A 21,694-nucleotide genomic window follows, 5' to 3' on the forward strand; every position below is an offset into this window, starting at 1 on the left:
CGGGTAGCTTGCCATGCAGGCGGGATACTCTCGGTAGCTTGCCAGGCTCTTCGAGAGGGATGGGGAAATCGAACCTGGGTCGGTTACGTGCAAGCCAAACGCCCTACCCATTGTGCTCCAGTCCGGTGTTGAAATATTGAATGTAATTATTGTGAACAACTTTATGAAAATAAAATATTTTTAAAAATCTGACTTCTGGTGGTTAAAAAAAAAAAGAAGAGAGAGAGAAAATAGAGGGCCAAAGAGACAGTATAGCAGGTGGGGTATCTGCCTGCATGCAGTCAACCTAGGTTTGTAGCCTGGCCTCCCATTCTGAGCACCGCCAGGAATAATTCCTGATCACAGAGCCAGTTGTAACCCCTGAGCAATGCCAGGTGTGAACCAATGGCCCCACACCCAAAAAAGAAAGAAAAGTTAGAGCAACTTAAAGGATGTGCAATGAATACAATGAGATGAGGTAAGTCAGTGTGAGGAGAGAAGTTACCCAAGAGCTAATGAATATTGCATTTATGTAAGTTATTAAAAATTTTTGTTTCTGGGTCACACCGTGTAGTGCCCAGGGCTTACTCCTAGCTCTGCACTCGGGGGTCCCTGACTTGCCAAACCATGACTCTAGCCCTGATTTATTGCATTTATTACATACAAACACAAGGATGATCTTCTTCGTGCCAGATACCTACATGGCTTTGGGTAATCTTATAAACAAAACAGACATGGGCCCTCCCACTGCCGTGTATTCAGACTGAGGAAATGCAACAAATGTCCAGTAACTGTACGACACTGAACAGAAAGAAGTGAAGGGTTAAGGTAGCAGGAGACTTCTCAAAGAGTCAGAAGCTCCTGGTCTCTGATCCTTCTTTCCGGTCATGATTGGCGGTGGCGGTGGGGGGGGGGTATATTCTTTTTTTTTTTTTGCTTTTTGGGTCTCACCCAGCAATGCACAGGGGTCACTCCTGGCTCATGCACTCAGGAGTCACCCTTGGCGGGTGACCATATGGGATGCTGGGATTTGAACCCAGGTCGGCCGCATGCAAGGCAAACGCCCTACCTGCTGTGCTATCGCTCCAGCCCCCAAGGGGGGGTGTATTCTTGGACACTGTAATTCTTGTACACGTATAATTCTTGTACACTCCACAAACAGGGAGCCTCGGGAGCCCGTCCCGGTGCTGCTGCATCTTGTTTGGGTTTGCAGATTCACACATCTTCTGGATGAAGCACGCACGGAGAATGGATTAGGCCAGGATTCTCCCGCACCTGTTGCTGCTGGCGGCTGAGAAGCTGGATGCGCACAAACACAGAAGGCCTCTTTCGGGGAAGCGTGCAGGATGCGTTACATAACTCCCGCCAGCTACGGGGTCGGGTGGCCCGCAGCTGCCGCAGAGAGCTCAGACTGGCTCTGAGCTCTGCCAAGGCCCTCTGCTCCTCACGGAACCACAGAAGTCCTCTCTCCGGCTGAAAGGACTACCTATTTGCTCTCTGTAGTCAAGGCTGGTTATTACTGGGTAGTACATGCAGCTCTAAAACTACATGTAAGTGGCCAATTTAAAAAAAAAAAGTCAACGCACAGTTTTGTGGAATGCATGACCACCACCGCGGGTCCCGTTGAATCATAATCTTTCTGGGGCATCATTTAGAACAGTGGTTCTGGAGCTTTCTCCACATGGGGGACCACTGGCAACTTCTGGCAACATCTTGGGTGTAGTGTTACTGTCTAGAAAACGCCAGCAAGGCCTGGAACGGGACCATCCTTCAAAGTCCAGGGCAACCCCTCTTCCCCCCCAAAAAAAATCAAACAACAATCCCATGACATGATCACACTAAATAGTCTGGTTTTAGCACATCTGGCAGTGCTCAGGGCTTACTCTTGGCTCTACACTCAGGGACTGGTGTGTGTGTGGTATGGGGGGGGTGGTGCTGGGGACTAATCCAGATCAGCCCTGTGCAAGGCAGGTAAGTGCCCTATCTGCTGTGTTATCCAGGTGTATGTGTGTGTGTGTGTGTGTATGTAGCCATGTGCAAAGCAGGTGAGTGCCCTCCCTGCTGTGTTATCCAGGTGTATGCGTGTGTGTGTGTGTGTGTGTGTGTGTGTAGCCGTGTGCAAGGCAGGTAAGTGCCCACCTGCTGTCTTACCCGTGTGTGTGTGTGTATGTGTGTGTGTGTGTGTGTATGTAGCCGCATGCAAGGCAGGTAAGTACCCTACCGGGCTGTGCTATCCAGCGGTGTGTGTGTGTGGGTGGGGGAGTGAATGGGGTGCTGAGGACTGAACATGCCTTGTGCAAGGCAGGTAAGTGCCCTAGCTGTTGTGTTATCTAGGTGTGTGTATGTGTCTATGTGTGTCTGTATGTGTGTATGTAGCCGCGTGTAAGGTAGGTAAGTGCCCACCTGCTGTGCTATCCAGGTGAGTGTGTGTGTGTGTGTGTGTGTGTGTGTATGTAGCCATGTGCAAGGCAGGTGAGTGCCCTACCTGCTGTGTTATCCAGGGTGTGTGTGTGTGTGTGTGTGTGTGTGTGTGTATGTAGCCCCGTGCAAGGTAGGTAAGTGCCCACCTGCTGTGCTATCCAGGTGTGTGTGTGTGTGTGTGTGTGTGTGTGTGTGTATGGGGCGCTGGGGACTGAACCCGGATCAGGCGTATGCAAGGTAGGTAAGTGCCCACCTGCTGTGCTATCCAGGTGAGAGTGTGTGTGTGTGTGTGTGTGTGTGTGTGTGTGTGTGTGTGTGTGTGGTGTATGGGGGCTGAACCCGGATCAGCTGTGTGCAAGGCAGGTGAGTGCCTACCTGCTGCGCTCTCCAGGCCCTGCTCTGTCGGAAAAGGAGCCCCAGCTGAGCAATCCGGAGGTGGGACTCTGCGGGACCCAGGGTCTCACGCAAGCCCAGCCCGGGCTCTCCCGCCCCAGACGCCCAGATCCCAAGCCACTTCTCCGGCGCTCCCCCTTTCAAACCGTTTCCTGTTTTTCGTGGGTTTTTTTTTTGCCCACTTCCAAAATGGCTCTCCCCCAGGCCTGCCAGCCGCTGCCCGGGTCCAAAACGGCCGCCCGAGCGTCAGCGGTCGCAGTGGTTCGGTCGGGCCCCGGGGGCCGCCCCCGCCGGGCGCGGGGCGGGTGGGGGAGACCCGGTTGTGGACCGGCCCATCTGGCACGGCGGGCGCGGGGGGGGGGTCGCGTCGCCCCCTGGCGGCCCCGGCGGGTCCCGGCCGCGAGCCCGGGCGCGGGCCGGGCCGGGGTTCGGCTCGGGTCCGGCCCGGGTCCGCGCGGCGCGCGGCGGCGGGGGCGGGGGCGCGGCGCGGGCGGGGGCGGCCCCCGGGGCCCCGAGGCGTCCCCCCCCCGCGCGCGGCGGCCGGTGGCGCGGCCCGCGCGCTTCCCCGTTCGGGGCAGTTGGGGCCGCCGCAGTCGCCGGGCAGCCGGGAGCGCGGGCGGGAGCGCGGCGGGCCGCGGGGTGGGCGCGGCCGACCCCCGTCCCCGAGCCGGCCCGCGGGCCCCGACGCCGTGCGGCGGCGCCCCTCGCTCCCCGCGGCCCCGCGGCCCCTGGCTCGCGCGCCCCCTGGCCCCGCGCTCCGGGCGGCCGGCGGCCGGGCGAGCGCCAAGGCGGGCGCCGGAGACCCCGGCGGGGCCGCGGCTCGGGCGGGGCGGGGCAGCGCAGGGCGGCCCGGGAGGGCCCGGCGGCGGCCTCCGCGCCATGTCCGCGGCCAGCGAGGCCGGAGCCCGCTTCCCCCTGCACCTCCTGGTCTGGAACAACGACTACCGGCAGCTGGAGAAGGAGCTGCGGGGCCAGGTGAGGGGCGGGGCGGCCCCGGGGTGTGTGTGTGTGCGGGGGGCGGGGGAGGGGGCGGGCCGGCCCGCAGGGTCCCGGACGCCCCGCCCGGTGCGCTGTGCAGTCGCGGGGTGAGGCCGAGGATGAGGAGGGTCGTGGGAAGGCCCGGGCCGGGCCGGGGCGAGTGCGGGCGGCGTTGGCTGGCCCCGGGCCCTGCGCTTCCCCCCTCCGCGACCTCTCCGGGCCCGTCCCACCCCCGCGGGTGGGTCCTGTCCATCGCGGCCCCTGGGGGAGAAGGGCGGGGGGCGGGTGTGCGTGTCACACCCGGTGGTGGTGTTGGGGGGCCCCTCTCCCAGCTGACGCGCCTCGCTGCAAGGTCGCCCACCCGCTTGGCTGCCAGGACGGGCGTTTGCGCCCCGGCGCCCGCTGGCACCTGCATCACCTGGCTCCCGCCGCCCCACTCCCCCGGGCAGGGGCGGGAGGGTGCCCACGCGCGCCCCTCTCCGCCGCCCCCACCCACCCCGCGTTTCCCAAGGCGCCGGCTTTGCTTGGGTGGGGAGGCTCGGCTCGGCCCCAACTTGCCCCGTGACCTTGGGCAAGGACCCGCTGGGATGGAGCGGCCCGAGGAGTTGGATGTTGCTGCCCCCATGCCGGGCCCTTGCTTGGCTCCGGGGTGTCCGTTCTGGGACCCGGTCCGGGCGTGAGCCCTTTGGGGAAGGCGGGCCTGGAGCTGCAGCGCCGGAGACCCGCAGGATCCTTCAAGCCCCTTCCCCTTCCCCTTTTGAAGGGGCTGTGATTTCGGGTCTCTCTACGTTGGGGCCGCCTCCTTAGAGCAGTGGTTCTGGAGGGGGGGGGGTCCTGGTTTTGGCACTCTCTTCCCCGTTGGGTATCCTCGGATGTTGGGTGAGTGGCAGGGGTACTGCAGGCCTCTGGTGGGTAAGCCTCAGGCTGACTGCTGGGCAAAGACCCCTCCCTGCCCCCTGCTCTCCCCTCCCCCATCAAGAATTACCTGGCTCCAGAGGTCAGTACCTGAGTCTCCCCCACAATTTTGGAAGGTGTCGGTGACCTCAAGTTACAATGAAGGTAGCAGTGAGAGTAAGCCTTGGCGCCACGGTACAGCCGGGAGGGCTTTTGCCTTGCATGAGGTCAAGTGGGGTTCAATCCCCAGGACCCCATAGGGTGTCCCCCCCACTTCCCTCCTTCACCCCAGCACCGTCAGGAGGGATCCCTGAGCCCAGAGACCGAAGTGAACCCTGAGCACTGCCGGGTGTGGCCCAGAAACAAAATGAAACAAAACCAAAAAAAAAAAAAAAAGAATAAGTCTTTTGTCATTCTTTCATGCCGGTTGTTGATGTCATTTCATTCCATGGGCTCAGAGCCCCGGGGTTTGGAATGGCTCAAAACCGACATTTTGATTGTGGAGAAAGTTGAGGGGGAAAGGAACATGGTTGTCATTGTTTTTGATCGGCACATGCGGAGCAAGGTCGGGTCAGCATTCCCCCACGTGCCCGTCCCCCTCCCGGTGAACAGGTCATCGCCTTCTCTCTCACACCTTGCCTTGTTTCTTTGACATTTTGCCGAGCACCCCTGAGCACCCGCAGTCCTCCTGTCTTCCTTCGAATCACGGAATAAACTTTCCTTGTCAGACTCACCGATATTGCTGAGATGGTGCCCGGAGGGTAGATGATCCAGCCCCCCCGGCGTTCTTGGTGAACCTGCTGGTCTTATTCCCCTTTCTCCCTGCACGCGGCTCCACCCTGTGCTCTGAGCTCCCGCTTTGAGTCTCACCTTGGACCGGGGTCGGGGCGGTGCTGGCGTTTTGGCCTTCAGCAACGCTGTGCATCTGCACTTCCTCACTCTTCTCGTCAGTTACCTCGGTCAAGTACAAGGCCAGGCGAGGAACGAAGACCCTCTTTTTTTTTGGGGGGGGGGTCACACCCAGCGATGCACAGGGGTCACTCCTGGCTCTGCACTCAGGAATTACTCCTGGCTGTGCTCAGGGGACCATATGGGATGCTGGGAATCGAACCCGGGTCGGCCGCGTGCAAGGCACACGCCCTACCTTCTGTGCTATTGCTCCAGCCTCACGAAGACCCTCTTTGCCAGGGAGGTCCACCGTGGTCCGCAGGCCCTCTGAAGGCCAGTTTCCGGAAACTGGGGGGTTCTGTTCCTCGGAGGTGAGGATAAGCCTTTCGATTCGATGAAGTGCAGTTTTTCCGTATGGAAGGCCTCACTGGAGGAGAACAAAGCCTTGGTTTATAATCTACGCCGTGGCCTAGTTGCATGATCTCTCCCCAGCCCGCTGTGATGAAAAGTCTTTATTGAAAGGCCTCTGGGCTGTGTACCTTGAAGTGTGCAGGACGTGTTGGTGATAAGGGAATCATCCATTTGAGAAGGGAGCGGGTTTTCTGAGTTGATCCTGAGTGCCCAGGAGAGCAAGGAGAGGAATGTTCAACTCTGCCAGCGCCTTGCGCCTGGGTTGTTGCTTCTCTCCGGGACCTGGCAGCAGGTAGATGTGTCCCAGTATTCCAGGTCCTGCCGAGTCAGAGGGGCTGGTTGGTGTTCAGTAAAGAATCCCTTTTTCCCCCCCCCTTTGGTGTTTTGGGTCACACCCGGTGACACTCGGGTTACTCCTGACTCTGCGCTCAGAAATTACTCCCAGCGGTGCTCGGGGACCATTTGGGATGCCAGGGATCGAACCTGGGTCAGCCACATGCAAGGCAGGTGCCCTCCCCGCTGTCCTATCGCTACAGCCGAGTAAGGAATTTCTTCTTCCTTCCTTCCTTCCTTCCTTCCTTCCTTCCTTCCTTCCTTCCTTCCTTCCTTCCTTCCTTCCTTCCTTCCTTCCTTCCTTCCTTCCTTCCTTCCTTCCTTCCTTCCTTCCTTCCTTCCTTTCTCACACCGGCAATGCTCAGGGGTTACTCCTGGCTGTACACTCAGGAATTACTCCTGGCGGTGCTCGGGGGACCTATGGGATGCTGGGAATCAAACCCAGGTCGGCCGCCTGCAAGACAAACGCCCTACCCGCTGTGCTATCGCTCCAGCCCCTGGGAAAGGGATTTCTTGATTGTGAAGCTTTACTCTTCTTCACCCCTGACCGATTTCACGAGGTCAGGGGTTGAGGTGGGGACTGGCTCAGGGGCCTGCAGGTGCCCGGGTCTCTGCTGGCAGAGGGCACAGGTGCGGTCTCGTTTGCTCTGTCTTACGGGCTGCTGTTACGGCGGTTCTGGTGCTGGTGGGGAAGGATGGTGCGGGTGTCAGGGATCGAACCCGGGGCCTCTTCCGTACACATGCGAGGCGTACGCTCTGTTGCTTGAGCCAGATCCTTAGAACTTCTTGCTTTCTTTGCTTTTCTTGCTTTGGGATGAAACCAGGTAGTGCTCCGGGGACCCTGTGGGGAGATGGGGCTCAAACTCAGTCTCCTGAATGTAAGGCCTCGGTCCAGCAACTGAAGCCGATTCCCTCCCCCGCCTCTCCCTTCCCAGGTCTCTTCCCTTTTGTGGGTTTTGTGGTCCTCGGTGCAATGACGGGGGTGGGGGTAGCACATGGGGTCACACGCTTGGCTGTGTGCCGGGGGGCCTGTAGGGGTGCTGCTGCGGGCACGTGGGCGGTACTGAGGGGTTGGGCTGATGCCCTCACACCTGCAAGCCCTGTGCGGTAGCCCCGGGCGGGGCCCAGGTGTGCATGTTTAGACTCGCACCAGCTCTGTGGGTTGAGGGCTGTTACGATTCCCATTTCACAGATGAGGAAACTGATTCAGAGAGCGGTGGTCTTTCTTCAGTCAGGGGCACACCAAGTTGTATTCTGCAAGTTGTTGGACTTTGAAAAGTCAGACTCTATCCTAAGCCCATTTCCCTTTGCAGCATAAGGTGCTCCCTGCCTTGGGACGGTTGGAGTTAGGAGGGTTTTTTTTTTTGTTGTTGTTGGTAATGATGCTGTGAAAGTGATCGCATTCAGTAGAAGCCGTACTTCTCGCCTAGTTATCGATGGTACCGTACACCCTTGTGATGCTTGGGCAAGGAGCTTCGGCCGTGTGCGTAAAAGTGACTGCCTCGCGTCTTGGTTTTGGGGTACTCAGCCCCTGGTTATGAAGTAGGCTTCGTAAGCGTTGGCGGGTTTCGCCCGGGTTCCGCCAGTGCGCTTTCTCTGAGCCTGCTTGAAGTGGGCCGAGGGGGCTGTGTTTCGTGCTCTTGGTGTCGTGGAAACCTGGGGATGCAGAGCGGGTCTGAGGCACGTGGGACATCTGGTGACCGGGGAGCCACCCCTTGGGCCCCTTCTGTGCCTCTTGGCTCAGGCAGGCCTCGACTTAGTGTGGACTCAGTAAAAGCACCTCGTCTCGGGATGGCGGAGCAGACGGCGGAGAACAGACGGGAAGCGCGGGCACCTGGCAGTGCGAGTCCCGCTTACCAGAACTGTTGCTGTTGTTGTGATCGCTCTGGAAGTTTAGACTCTTCTGTGCCTTCCAGTTTTCCCACACGGAACACATAATTAAAAACAAAACTCCCTGGCGCGCTCGCAGTAAACCCGCTGCTCTGCTTTGGGCTCGGCCTGCCAGGCGTCCCTGCCGCCCTTTCTCCTGTCTCTCTGCCCGTGACGCGGAGAGGCGGCAGGCACGCACGCACGCGGGTCGCTGGAAGGATTTCATGTCATTCTAGGAACGGCCGCGCGGAATGAGTCACGGTTACCCAGATGGAGAGAAGCACATGTCGGAGTGTGTGTGTGTGTGTGTGTGTGTGTGTGTGTGTGTGTGTGTGCGCACGCGCGCGCACGAGCCCCCACTCCGCTGTCGTGCGTGCTGTTGTGTGTGGGACTGTTTCAGGCCTGCAGTGTTTGCTCAGCAGAAGCACTTTCCTAAGTGCCTTTTAACCCGTCATCTCGGCCCCTTGGACTCTTCAGCAGGGCCTTTGAAGTTGGCCCGCGAGATGGACGTGATTTGTGTTCTGGTGATGTCACGGAGCCAGGAAGCCTGTGCGGCATGGCCGGCCCACTCACGGGGGCCTCGAGGGGCAAAGGCAGGGGCTGTCAGCGCGGTCGGACAAGGTGCGCCGGGGACCTTCCCGGTGGGCGCTGGGGGGCTGGGGGTGGGGGTCACACAGCCTCGATGCCGAAAGAAATCCCGGGATCCAGGCGAGGGGATCAGGCAGCGGCGGACCTGCAGCCTGGCGAGGCAGCTGCCCTGGGGTTCTCCGCCCAGCCTGGGCCAGGCCGGGCGGACCTACTGGACTCACAGGCCAGCGCGTGCCACGACGTGGCTGGAGGCCTGCTGTGAGCGGGGGGGGGGGGGGGGGGGGGCGCGTCCCAGGGGATGGGCGATGGGCGGAGCTGTGGCAGTTGCTCCAGGTACCTGGGGCTCAGGCGGGGCCTAGTGTTGGGGGCTGGGGAGCACTGGAGCGAGCTGGTTAGCTCCTCCCGACTCTGCTGAGAGCCTGAGGGGCTCCCCGCCGCCCCCTGCCCCTCGGGAGGCAGCTGTGAGGGTCTCTGAAGCATGACCTGCGTGCCCGGGGCCCAGCTGGCTGGCTGGCAGCCGGCGTTCGGGGCCTGGCCTTTTATGGCCAGCGCGGGAGAGTGGGGGCCAGAGGGGAACCTCTCGGCAAGTTCTTCCATTTCTTCTTTGGGGGGACTCTACGGGTCGCTCAAAGCAGGGGTTTGGTTTGGCTTTATTCTTTTTTTTTTTTTTTCTGTCTTGGCGTTTGGGCCACCCTTGGGGTTCTCCAGACCTCTTCCTGGGTGGGAGGCCACGTCCTTGCAGGGTCTGCAAGTGCCTGACCGCCTGTGCTCTCCCTCGGGCCCACCTGAGCCTCCCCCACCCGGCCCCCCTTCGCACCGTGCCCAGGTTGGAGGAGAAGGTGCCAGCTTGCCTGGAGCCGGCTGCGTGGGTGTGGGATGCGGAGCGCTCGGCTGACTCCCGTCTGCGCTCACCGTGGGCTCCGGCCTCGGGCCTGGCCCCGGGCTAGAGCTCTGCCAGGTGGGCGGACCGGCCTGTCCCCTGTCCACGGGGCGGCACACCGGGCGCAGGGAAGTTGCGGGGCTCCCCGAGCCGTAAAGACGCGCTGGAGGAGGCTTACGTGGGATTACTGAAAGATGGTACTGATTTCCAGAACCTTCTCTGTTCAGCCCCAGAATGTTCCGGATCCTCTGGGGCTCTGCCTGGCGGGGCTTGGGGGTGGGCGGCCATACGGTGCTGAGGACCGACCCTGAGTCCTCACAGGCCGAGCACGCCTGACCGGGGACCCCGGCACTCGCCTCTGCTTCTGGAAGTCACCTCTCGGCTTTATTCCCCCCAGTGGGGGAAGTGGGGGCAGTGGGGGCAGTGGGGGCAGTGGCACAGCTCCTCAGGGGTCTGATTTGCATTTCTCTGGATGGTTAGAGATTTGAAGCAGCTTTCCACAAGCTCGTGGGTCGTGTGTCTGTCTTTTGCCCGTTTGAAAGCTGGGCTTTTTATTTTTGGTAAATGACGGTGCTGGGGTGCTGGGGTGGGTGGCGAGGGCCAGGTGTCACTCGCTGCTGCTGCTGTGCTCAGGAACCTTGTGCCTGGGGAGGGAGCCTCCGCTTTGAAGCCGCCTCCCGCACTCTCTGTTCTTCCCTTTAAACTGGGTTCCTGGCTCCTGTGTGGGGTCACGCAGGGCGATGCTCAGGCTGCCCAGGACACCTGCAGGCAAGGCTGTTCATGATCGAGTTTCAGTCATGCAGTGTCTCAACACCCATCCCTCCACCAGGGTACGTTGCCCATCACCAGTGTCCCCAGTTTCCCTCCCCCTCCCACCCCCTGTGTAACCCCTGGCTCTGCACTCAGGAATTACTCCTGGTGGTTGCCGGGGGACCATATGGGATGCCAGGAATCGAACCTGGGTCAGCTGCGTGCAAGGCAAACGCCCTAACCACTGTGCTATCACTCCGGCCCCTGTCTTTGGTTTATGATATCACTTGATGTATAGAGAAAGTCTTGTTCCGATGAAATGTGATTTCTTTTGACTTCCTTTTGTTGTCGGTGCTTTTGGTGTTGGGTTTAGGAAGGTTTTGCTGTGTTCTTGTTCACAAAGATCTATTTCTGTTTTCTTCTAGGCGTTTTGTTTTGTTTCAGTGCCTAGACTTGTGTTTATGGTTAATTGTGAGCCAACTGTAATGCATGGTCTTTGCAGAACGACATGATTTTGCACCATGTGTTGAAAAGATATTTTCTTTTCCCATTGAGTTACTTTGACACCCTTGTGGAAAATCAGCTGACTATCGATGTGTCAGTTTATTTCTGGATTTTAAATTGTGTCCCCTGATTTGCATGCCTGTCCTTACCCTCGCAGCATAGTCCTAATTGCTGTGGTTGTGTGTACTCAGATTTGAGATCAGGAAGTGTGATTCTTGAACTTTGCTTCAAGATCATTTTGGCTATTTTGGGTTTCTTGCATAAACTTCCATAGGAATTTTAGGGTGAGCTTGTCGGTATCTGTGAAAGTTAGCGGGACATCCGGAGTGGCTGGTCCTCCCTGGAGCCAGCGGGGGAGCATTGCCCTCGGCTGGGCTGTGGGGCTTTCCAGGCTCTGAACAGGGGATTGTTTTTCATTTGCATTAAAATATATATATATATATTTTTAATAGATTTTATTTAGAGGGTTTTTTTTTTTCTTTTTGGGTTACACCCAGCGATGCACATGGGGTCACTCCTGGCTCTGCACCTAGGAATTACCCCTGGCGGTGCTCAGGGGACCATATGGGATGCTGGGAATCGAACCCAAACCTGGGTCAGCCATATGCAAGGCGAAGGTCCTCCCGGCTGTGCTATTGCCCCAGCCCCCTTCATTTGCATTTTAAATCTTTTTTTTTTTTTTTTTTTTTTGCTTTTTGGGTCACACCCAGCGATGCTCAGGGGTTACTCCTGGCTTTGCACTTAGGAATTACTCCTGGCGGTGCTTGGGGGACCATATGGGATGCCGGGGATTGAACCCAGGTCGGCCGCATGCAAGGCAAACGCCCTACCCGCTGTGCTATCGCTCCAGCCCCTGCATTTTAAATCCTTAACAGTGACTTGTAGTTTCAGAGTATGTGATATGTTTGTTTGGCTATTTATTGTTACTGTAAGTGGCATATTGTACATTGACCTTCTGTCCAAAGGCCTCCTGATCTGGTTTATTGGTCCTTAATGTTTTTTAGTCAGTTCTTTAGGATTTTCTCTGTACGAATCATGTCATATGTATGTGTGTGTGTGTCTATGTACATATATAATGGGGGAGTGCCACACCTGACAGTGTTCAGGGTGCTCTTTCAGTGCTCTGGGGAACCGTGTGTGGTGCAGGGGACCGTGTGTGTTGTGTGACCCCTGGTTGGATGCGTGCAAGGCAAACATCTTACCTCTCTGTCATTTTTTCCAGCCCCGTAAAATGTGTTTCCAGAGAAGTATTACCATATTGACAGCACTTGGTCCCACGCAGCTCCCATGGGAGAAACTCTGCTTGTCCCCAGAGCCAGGGTCCTGCAAGGAGGGTCAGGTCGGAAAGTCAGATGAAGACTCACGGCTGGGTGTGTCCGGCTGTGGGGAGCAAGTTCTGGGTGGAACTGCCATCCCCCCCACCCCCACCCAAGCTGTGTGTGTGTTTGCCGCACCTTGTCTGTCAGGCCCACAGAGGCTGCTCCTGATGGCCCCCGCAGCTCGGGGCCTGGTGACACGAGTGGCGTTTGGGTGGCAGTCAGCTAGAGGAAGTCACTTTTTCTGACCTAAATGATCTTCTGGACTTTCAGTTTTGATTGTAGCCCCACACTTCCTCTTCCACCCTTGAGTCTGCTTGAGAAATCCCCCAGGTGTCGTGCGCTGGACGGGAGGCCTGCACTTCCCGGAAGCCCCCAACCTTGCCTGAACCTCGCCCCAAGTGCCCCTGCACGTTGAGAGTGCTCGGGAGCCCCAGCGTTTCTTCCTGAGGCCTTCGGAAGTGTAGGCAAAGGAGCTTGTGTTTTTCTCAGCCTGCAGATTTGTATTTCTTTTCTTTTCTTTGCATTTTGGGCCACACCCAGAGATTCTCAGGGTTTACTCCTGATTCTGCACTCAGAAATTACTCCTGGTGGTGCTTGGGGGACCATGTGGGATACAGGGAATCGAACCCGGGTCGGCCATGCGCAAGGCAAATGCTCTACCCACTATGCTATTGCTCCAGCCTGGGAGATTTGTGTTTCGTATATCCAAGTATTCTTTTGCGCACGCGTGTGTGTGCATGTATGCGTGCGCGTGCGTGCATGTGCGTGCATGTGTGTGTGTGTGTGCGTGTGCGCGCGCTGCTATTTCTGGTGTGTGAATGCTTCCTACCGCCTTTCGGGCACGCGCCTGCCTGGGCTCTAATAAACTGTTCTCCCACAGAACGTGGAGGCGGTGGACCCTCGGGGCCGGACCTTACTGCATCTTGCTGTCTCTTTGGGACATTTGGAATCTGCTCGAGTCTTGCTCCGACATAAAGCAGACGTCACCAAAGAAAACCGCGAGGGATGGACAGGCAAGTGTCGTCCCGGGCTCATCAGAGCGGCGTCCAGTTCTCTCTCCGACCGAGGTCGGTCTCTGCCCTCTGTGTCCACAGGGGCCGTGGTACCCTGACGCTCTCCTGGAGTGGGGGCCAGGACGGGGTGGCCAGGGCTGTGAGGCCTGCGGCTCATCTGGGTGCTGGGTCCCAAGCCCTGGCGTGAGGTGACGCCTCTCCCAGAGGGTCACTCGCGCCGTCCCCCCCTGGGTGAGTGTGAGGGTGAGATTCCCTCCAGGAAGGTCATGGCTGCCCCTGGGGCTCCCCCGGGGAGAGGCACGATCCAGAGGAAGGGAAGGGTGAAGGGTGGGGCGAGCGCAGTGGGTGGGAGGTCCCGGGTTCGGTCCCTAGTAGCTCCAGGAAAAGAGAGAAAAGGCAAGAAGTGGGACTTGAAGGGACCCGTCCCGGCACTTCATGTTTCGGGTCAAGCTCTGAGAATAATGTGTGTAGACTGGGCAAGGAGCCACACAAGCGACCCCCACTCCCCCCTCCCCCAAGCCCGTCCCCCAGCTGGTCTACAGGGGACCCCCACTATGTGACGGTCCAGTTACCGCCAGTTCTCTGGACACTGGCAGGTGCCAGAATCCAGTTAGGACAGGCGGGGCCGAGGGTCCAAGGTGGGGCTTGATGGCCAGGCTGTGTTCCTTCCGCCCAGCGGAGAGTTGGCGGTCCCAAAGCCTTGGCCGGGGAGGAGGGCAGTGGGTCGCGGCCTCCCCCTGCCTGCCTCCCCGAGGGAGGGGCTGCTGGCCTGGCCTCCAGGGACCCTGGGCCCGGAAGTCGGGGCGCGCGGGCGGCTCAGGCTCTGCTCTCTCGTCCTGCAGTGTTGCACGAGGCCGTGAGCACCGGCGACCCCGAGATGGTGTACGTGGTGCTGCAGCACCGGGACTACCACAACACCTCCATGGCCCTGGAGGGTGTTCCCGAGCTGCTCCAGAAAATCCTGGAGGTATCTGCGAAACCCCCCCCCCACCCCCGGCCAGGGTCCCGGCGAGCGTGAAACGCGGGCGGCCGCCTTTGACATCTTCGCGTGCCTTTCTGAGGCGGCTGAGGAGTGTGATGGCCACACGCGGGTGCCAGGCGGTGCCAGCCTTTGCCTCTCCAGCTCGTGCACCGGCTGAGGTCGTTGGCGGGTTGTTCCCAGTCACCAGTCTCCCCCTCCCCAGTGCCACTTAGGGTGTCGGGATTCGGACACGCTGGCGTGGACTGTCTCGTCTCTGCTGTCTTCTTTTTCTGTTTTTCTTCCCCTTCTATTCCCGGCCTCCAGCCCCTGAACTCCTGCCCCCTGTGTGCTGAGCCTGGGGTACAGCGCCTGGAGGGGCGTTTGCTGGGCGTCAGTTACCGGACAGGCTGTCGGGGCCGTAGCGGCTCAGGGGCCCGCGTGCAGCTTCTCGGGGCCCCTTGCACAGCTCCTGATGCGTTCGTTGCCTTAGTTCATTGACGGGGACTGACTCTGTGTGCTGGAGCGCATCTGTTTGGGAGTGTGTGGACCCGTGACCCCAGGAGAACTTTCTTTAAAAAGATTCTCTCCCGGGCTGGAGAGGCCTTTGGGCCAGAGAGGGTCCAGTGCACGGTTGGCATGCCGGAGGCCTGGGTTTGATTCCTGGGACCACACCATCTTCTGAGCCCTGGGTTGGCAAGTAGCCTTGTGCCCTGTTAGGTGTGCCCCCACCTTGTAGCCTTGTGCCCCCAAGCCCCCACCCCAACTTTGTTTGTCTGTTTGTTTTGGGCTATACCCAGCAATGCTCAGGGGTTCCTTCTGGCTCTGAGCTCAGGAATTAACTCCTGGCGGTGCACATTGAACCTGGTCGGCCACATGCAAGGCGAGTATACCCTACCCGCTGTATGATCGTTTCATCCCTCCCATTTTTTTTTTTTAAGTTTCTGAGGCCAGGGAGATGGTCCAGAGACTCGCCCCCCTCCCCCACTTTGAGCCCTGGCCCTGCCTGGTCTCTGAACATCTCCAGGTATAGTCCTGGAAGGCCTGAGCACGGCCAGGTGTGATCCCGGAGACCCCCTGTAGGAGGGCCTTGGTGACCCCCCACCCCCAGCCTCTGGGCCTAAGCAGTGCCACATCCTGACATCCCAGCATTGAACCGTGCAGCCCTGCTGGGCCAGTGCCACCAGGAATACCTCCCAGACCCATGAGCACTGCGTGGGAGGCCTTTGGGGGAAGTAGCTCACCCCAAGGTCGGGGGAGGTTCTGGATGATGGCGGCCGTCCTTCATGTGGGGTTTCAACCTTCCGTTTCCCACAGGAGCCCTCTTTCTTTCCTTTTCTTTTTGGGCCACACCCAGCAGTACTCAGGAGCTATTCCTGGCTCTGTGCTCAGGGCTCTCTCCTGGCGGTGCTCCGGTACCACACGGGATGCTGGAGATCGAACTGGGTCGGCCACGTGCAAGACTAGTGCCCTCCCCACTGCCCTGTCTCTGTCCCCACATCCGTCTTCTCAGCCAGCCACGCTCAGTAAGCAGAAAGCAGATGCCAGTGGTTCCGTTTTCACGTTTTTTTTTCTCGGCTTATGCCCAGAAGTGAGCTCCTCCCCGTCTCTCCGAAGAGACTTCCTTAGATAGATCAGCCCCGCAGCTTCTCGAGAAGAATTAACAGCACACTGTTAAGGAACAACGCTATTTTAAGTGGAACTATCTCTGCTTCCTACTTGAGTACTCCTTTTGGGAGGGAGTCTTCCCCGAGCTATTGGTGGCCTCCCTGGTAACGCTCCTGAGGCCTTATGTACTGGGGACTGACCCTGGGGCCCCGTGTGTGCCACACATGTGCTGTATAGCCCTTTGACCCAGCTCCTTGGCCCTGTTTGCATACTCACGGGGGGGGATTAATTTTTTTGGGGGGGGGTTTTGGGTCACACCCGGCTATGCACAGGGGTTACTCTGGCTCATGCACTCAGGAATTACTCCTGGCGGTGCTTGGGGGACCATATGGGATGCTGGGAATCAAACCCGGGTCGGCCATGTGCAAGGCAAGCGCCCTACCCGCTTTCACCTGTCACATCCTAAGCCACCTATGAGGCTTGCAACCACTGTCACTCCTTCCATGGCTCACGGCTGGCATTTGCAGGCTGGAGAGAGCTCACAGGGCTAAGCTAACTGGGCCGGGCTCCGTCCCTGGCACCCTGGCACCTGCCTTTCCCCAGCACTGCCTGGTGTGAACCCAACGGGGGGGGAAGGGCGTGTGAGTATACAGAGGTCATGTGGATTTAGTGTTTTCTTATCTAACTCCTCTAGGAGGAAGTAAAACCATTGCTTGTCCAGTTGACAAAGCTGGGAAAAAAATGTTGGTTGGTGGGCTGGGGGCCACGCCAGGGGGTGCGCAGAGCTTATCCCTGGCTCTGTGTTCAGGGGTCTCTCTCGGTGCTAGGGGTCCCTATGCAGTGTTGTGTGTTTAGCTGGGGTCGGCTGCATGTCCGGAAAGTGCCGTGACCTCTGGGCCCTGAGTCTCTTACACGGCTCTCCTGGTACCTTCCAGGTTGAAAAAAAAGTCATTTTTTTTTTTTCTTTCTGTGTCATACCCGGATGCTCAGGGGTTACTCCTGGCTCTTTCTTCACTCAGGAATTACTCCTGGTGGTGCTGTGGGGGCCATATGGGATGCCGGGAATGGAACCCGGGTTGGCTGCACGCAAAGCAAACGCCCTTCTTGCTGTGCTGTCACTCTGGCCCCAAGAAAAGTCATTCTGAACAGGGCTGCTGGGGCTGGTGGGGGGTGTGAGACAGGGGTGGGGGGTAAACCTCCCAGCATCCGGTTCTCACACCCGACCAGGCACCAGGAGGGGGGCGGGCAGTCTTGGGGCACTGCAGGGGGAATCGGCTTCCTGCTTCCCTGACGTTGTCGGAGGCGCTCGCTGTGGGCCCCGAGTGACCCGCGAGGAGGAAGTTTCCCAGCACCCAGCTCTTGTCCAGTCACTGCCCCGCAGATGAGGTGGGGCTGGCGATGGGGTGGACATTCCTGGTCTCGGCTGCCCTCCAGCCCACACCCCCAGGGCCCGAGGAGACCCCCTGCCTGCCCCAGCCTCCGTGCTGGTGGTCACCTGTGTCAGTTCTCTGGACATGACTTGGTGTCAGGGGCCAGAAACCCAAACGGGCTGGGCAGAAGGGAAACCTCTCTCTCGCTGGGCTCGCACGTGGCGTCTTTCCTCCCCCCACCCCCCCTTCACGTGAAGCCCCGTCACAGCCCTCCCCGCGTGTGTGAAGTTGATAGTGTCAAGGGTAATTTATTGTAAACCTTTGCCCTTCAGGCTCCGGATTTCTATGTGCAGATGAAATGGGAATTCACCAGCTGGGGTGAGTGGCTACGGGCTAGCAATTTATTTCTGTTTCCAAATTCATTTAGCCTAGAATATAGGTGTATTTTTTTTTTTTTCGTTGCAAAAGTTGTATGTACTCCCCTCCCTCCTGCCTCCTCCTCCACCCCACCAATGTTGGAAATGCATGAATAAGAAAAAGGGAAAGTGTGTACTATTATTAGTCACATTTACGTCCAACTGCCATTGATGCTGTGGGTGATTTCCTTTCAGACTTTCTCTCTCCCGCATCCAGAAATATAAAGCACAGAGTTGTACTCTTCCTTGTGTTCTGTGTAGCTGACATTGATCCATGTGCTTAGTATATTTATTTATTTATATTTCTTTATTGCTTAGTAGTTTTAAATGGCTGAGAGTCTTGAAAGGGACCTCACCCAAGTCTAGTGTCTCATTTTGCTCTAGTATTTTGATTGACTCACATTGTTTCCACAAAGAGGAAGTTGTGACGTGATATTGGAATAGCTTGTTGTTTTCACAAAAAGGATGCATCTCACATACACGCTGTGGAAGGCAAATTGACAGGCGCTCTCACAGATGCTGAGCTTCCCTTTCTTGCAGATCATAAAGTAACAGCCCTCCCCCCCCAGGTTCTCAGGCATTTTCACCTCCAGACTTCCCTCTTTCACCTCCAGACTTCCCTCGCTGGTGCCTGCAACAGAACATGTAAATAAATGACTAAAAGGAATGAGCTTCAGGTTCTTCTTCTGCGAAACGTCTGTTGAGTTTTTTTTGATGCACAAAATCACTCTGATCTCAGGTTTTGTTCAAAAGCAGCGGAGTTTGGATGGAGACATTCGATACGCTGAGTGGGGGCTGTGACATACGCTGGGCCGCAGCCATATGGCGGGAGGGGCCCGTGGGAGTGAGAAGGGCCTGGTGGGCCCCTCGCCCGGCTGGCAGCCAACAGCGCTCGTGAACGCTCTCGGGGAACTCAGCTGCCGTTTTCTCTGGATACGACGTATCTGTAAATGGGGGAAAAGAAAAAAACAGACAAAAAGATTCACATCTGTACTTTGTAAAGAGTTCTGTACAGAAGGTCTGCCTTTCTTGACTAGAATGGTTTCTTTTTTTTTTTTTTTAAATTATTTTTCTGAGTGACAGCCACAATAAATGTGGCAGCCACACCCAGTTGGATCTGAGCCACCACCTCCCACCTCGCTACTCCTGTGTCTCCCGTGAAACTGCCTGGAGGTGCCGCTGGCCCTTGGCCTTCCTCAGGCGTCTGCTTCTCTTCCCCAGTGCCCTTGGTTTCCAGAATTTGCCCGAATGATGTCTGTCGCATCTGGAAGAGTGGTGCCAAATTGCGCGTTGACATCACCTTGCTGGGATTTGAGAATATGAGCTGGATAAGAGGAAGGCGCAGTTTCATATTTAAGGGAGAAGGTGAGTGATTCCCTTACTCTCCTCAGTGCTCATAGAGAGGGATTTGATTTTGTGGGGGGCAGGTGGTGAGGGAGGGGCTTGGGCCCACAGTTTTCCTGGCTCTGTGATTCAGATGACCCTTGGTAGTGCCCAAGGGACCGAGTGTGGTGCTGGGGGTCAAACCAGGGCATCCCGAAGCGTCTCCATGCAGGGCCAGTGCCTTACTCCCTGTTCTCTCTTCGACCCCTGTCGAAAGATTCATTCAGTTGTTAAGATTTTGGGCGTTTGGGGCCACCCCCAGTGATGCTTAGGACTCCTGATGGTGCTTGGGAGCGAGTTGGGGCCAGGCTGGCCGTGTGTGAAGCGGAGGCCCTAACCCTCCCCCCTCTTCCCCGCGTCCTTCTGGGTACCGCTTATTTGTCCAGATCCTTGTTTCCAGAAAAATATAAACTATTTTAAGTATCTGTGTCTTCGGGGGAAGATGGCCCGTAGCTTCCTCCGAGCGGTGGGATGGCCCCTGCCCGTGACGGCCAGGCCTGTGCCTTCTGCCAGGTGTCGTCTGGGGGCAGGAGTGGGCAGATCCGAGGGTGAAGGTGCCCTGCAGCCACCGAGCCTCCCTCGCCGGGTGGTCGTCCTCGTCTTCCTCGGCTCGCCCTTCCCTGAGCCCTGGTTTCTGCCCACAGACAACTGGGCCGAGTTGATGGAAGTCAACCACGACGACAAGGTGGTGACCACGGAGCGCTTCGACCTGTCCCAGGAGATGGAGCGCCTCAGCCTGGACCTGATGAAGCCCAAGAACAGGGAGGTGGAGCGGCGGCTCACGAGCCCGGTCATCAACACCAGCCTGGACACGAAGAACATCGCTTTCGAAAGGTACTTCCGCAGGCCCTGTCCCGTCGGCCCCCGCACTGCCCTGTTACGACCCGGCTGTGATCACTGGCAGGAGGGGGTTTCTGAGAGCGCAGGATGGACACCCGTGAGGTTGCCAGTGGGTCTCGGTGTTAACCAGACACGAGCCCTGAGCCCTGAGCTCAAACCCTCCGTCGGGCAGCCGTTTTTGGTTTTGTTTTTGTTTTTGTTTTCCCCAATAGTATGTTGGTTAATTCTCGGAGAGTTCTTTTCGGGGGGGCCCTTGCTCATGCATTTTCCACAAACTTTAGGGAGTCCTCAAGCCTCTCCAGGCTCAAACCGTGTGGAGTTGTGAGTTTGCAGATTTGAATTGATCCCAGTCCTCAAGGAGACGGTGCTGACCTGTGCCTGTCACATGTCCACACACCCTAGAGTTTAGTGTGGTTCCTTCCTTCCCCCACCCCCGCCCCATGCAGCCTGATGGATTAGCACAGGAGTCTAGAGGGATTTCACTTCGAATCCAGACTCGACCGCCAGAGGCCTCTGTGTCAGGGACCACCAGGGGGGACCCCACCTCGGAGTCCCTGCGTCTGCCCACCCTCCCCGCCCCCAGGCTGGCAGGGCTGGCTGGAGCCTGTGGCTGGTACAGACCCCCCGAGCCCCGGGAGCCTGGCCGTGCCCGAGCGCTTGCCTAGGATGTCACATCTGGCTCTGAGCCGGAGCTGCCTCGGGACCGGCGTGTCCTGGTTCTAGGTGCTCGCTCCCCCCCGCGTCTTCCCCTGGCCGCGCATCGCCCTTTCTTCTTTGTGGTCATCTGAGCTTTCTGTGTCGTGAAGCATCCCCGAGGTAGCGCTGGGCCTGCCGCGGAGTCGGAGCGGCTGCTCGTGGTGGCGAAGGCCGAGGTGCTGCCCAGCGTGGAGAGCTGGGAGGGTGTCCGCAGACGCCGGCCTGCACCGGGAGGGCCCCTTGTGTCGGGCCCGAGGGCGAAGCAGGCGGCCGAGCAGGCCGCAGTGGCCGCCGCTGCCTGCCCAGGGGTGCGCGTGGCAGTGGGGAGATCCGGGCAGCGTGGGCGCGAGGCCCTGAGACCTCTCTTCCGGCCCCAGGCAGGAGTGCGTCCGGGGACCCTGAGGTCAGCCCGCCTGGGCTGTCCCGGGAAGGACCCTGGTCCCCTCTGGGTGGGGCAGAGCCACCCGCACCCTTGGCGGCTGGGGCTTGGAAAGAAGTCGGTGGTAGCTGGCCGGGGCCCGCGGACACGTCCCTTGCGCGCGCGTCTGGCCGTCTGCGTTTGTGCCGCCTAGGGCTTCGCCAGCAGTTCAGGCCAACCCTCCTTTTGCAGCTTGACAGCCAGCGGGTTGCCGAGAGCGTTTCTGGAAGACAGCTGCTGTCTGTGAGGTGCTCAGACTTAACCGTGGGCTCGGGGAGCCGCCCCGCCGCGGCACGGAGGGAGCCCCGCCCCAGGGTGAGGTGTGCCCGGGGGACCGGTGTGCGCCGGCCGCTTCTCTCGGGACCGGGGTGTGTGTGGGTGTGAGCTTGGAGCTCGGGCATCTCGGGCTCTGGTCGTTCCCGCCTGTGTCTTTCTTCCCCTCTGCTCCTTGGAGCTGGGGGCGTGGCGTGAGTGTCCCCCCGGCCCCCGCATGCATTCCCGGCCTGCCCCCTGGTTGCGGTGTGACCGTTTCTCTTCTCGACCGGCTTTTCACAGCACACTTGCTGCCACCCTCTGAGCCTGTCTCCAGGCCACAGCGGTGGCCGCGACACAACACGGTTCCTCCAGGGGGTCGGGCAGAGGGGAGATGGCCAGAGAGGGACCTTCTGCCCTCCGCGGAGGCCTTTGACCAGGACCCAGCAGCGAGAATCCCGGCTTGGCCGCCGGCTGTGCACAGAGTTTGGGGACTGAACTGGCAAGTGGAGGAGGAAGCAGAGCGAGGGGAC

General features: G+C 58.7%; 1 protein-coding gene across 1 annotated transcript in view; it reads left to right on the forward strand.

The window, feature by feature from the left end:
• The first annotated feature begins 3,595 nt into the window (after positions 1-3,595).
• The window catches only part of ANKRD13A (ankyrin repeat domain 13A), a 30,168-nt gene continuing 12,069 nt past the window's right edge, over positions 3,596-21,694 (forward strand). Inside the window, exons 1-6 of the mRNA XM_055147227.1 lie at positions 3,596-3,768; positions 13,088-13,220; positions 14,063-14,187; positions 17,489-17,534; positions 18,794-18,937; positions 19,600-19,789. Of these exons, the coding sequence (XP_055003202.1) occupies positions 3,673-3,768; positions 13,088-13,220; positions 14,063-14,187; positions 17,489-17,534; positions 18,794-18,937; positions 19,600-19,789 (734 nt within the window). The 5' untranslated portion in view covers positions 3,596-3,672. The remainder of the gene's footprint in view (positions 3,769-13,087; positions 13,221-14,062; positions 14,188-17,488; positions 17,535-18,793; positions 18,938-19,599; positions 19,790-21,694) is intronic.

This window comes from Sorex araneus, chromosome 9 (assembly GCF_027595985.1).
Source record: "Sorex araneus isolate mSorAra2 chromosome 9, mSorAra2.pri, whole genome shotgun sequence".
NCBI lineage: Eukaryota > Metazoa > Chordata > Mammalia > Eulipotyphla > Soricidae > Sorex > Sorex araneus.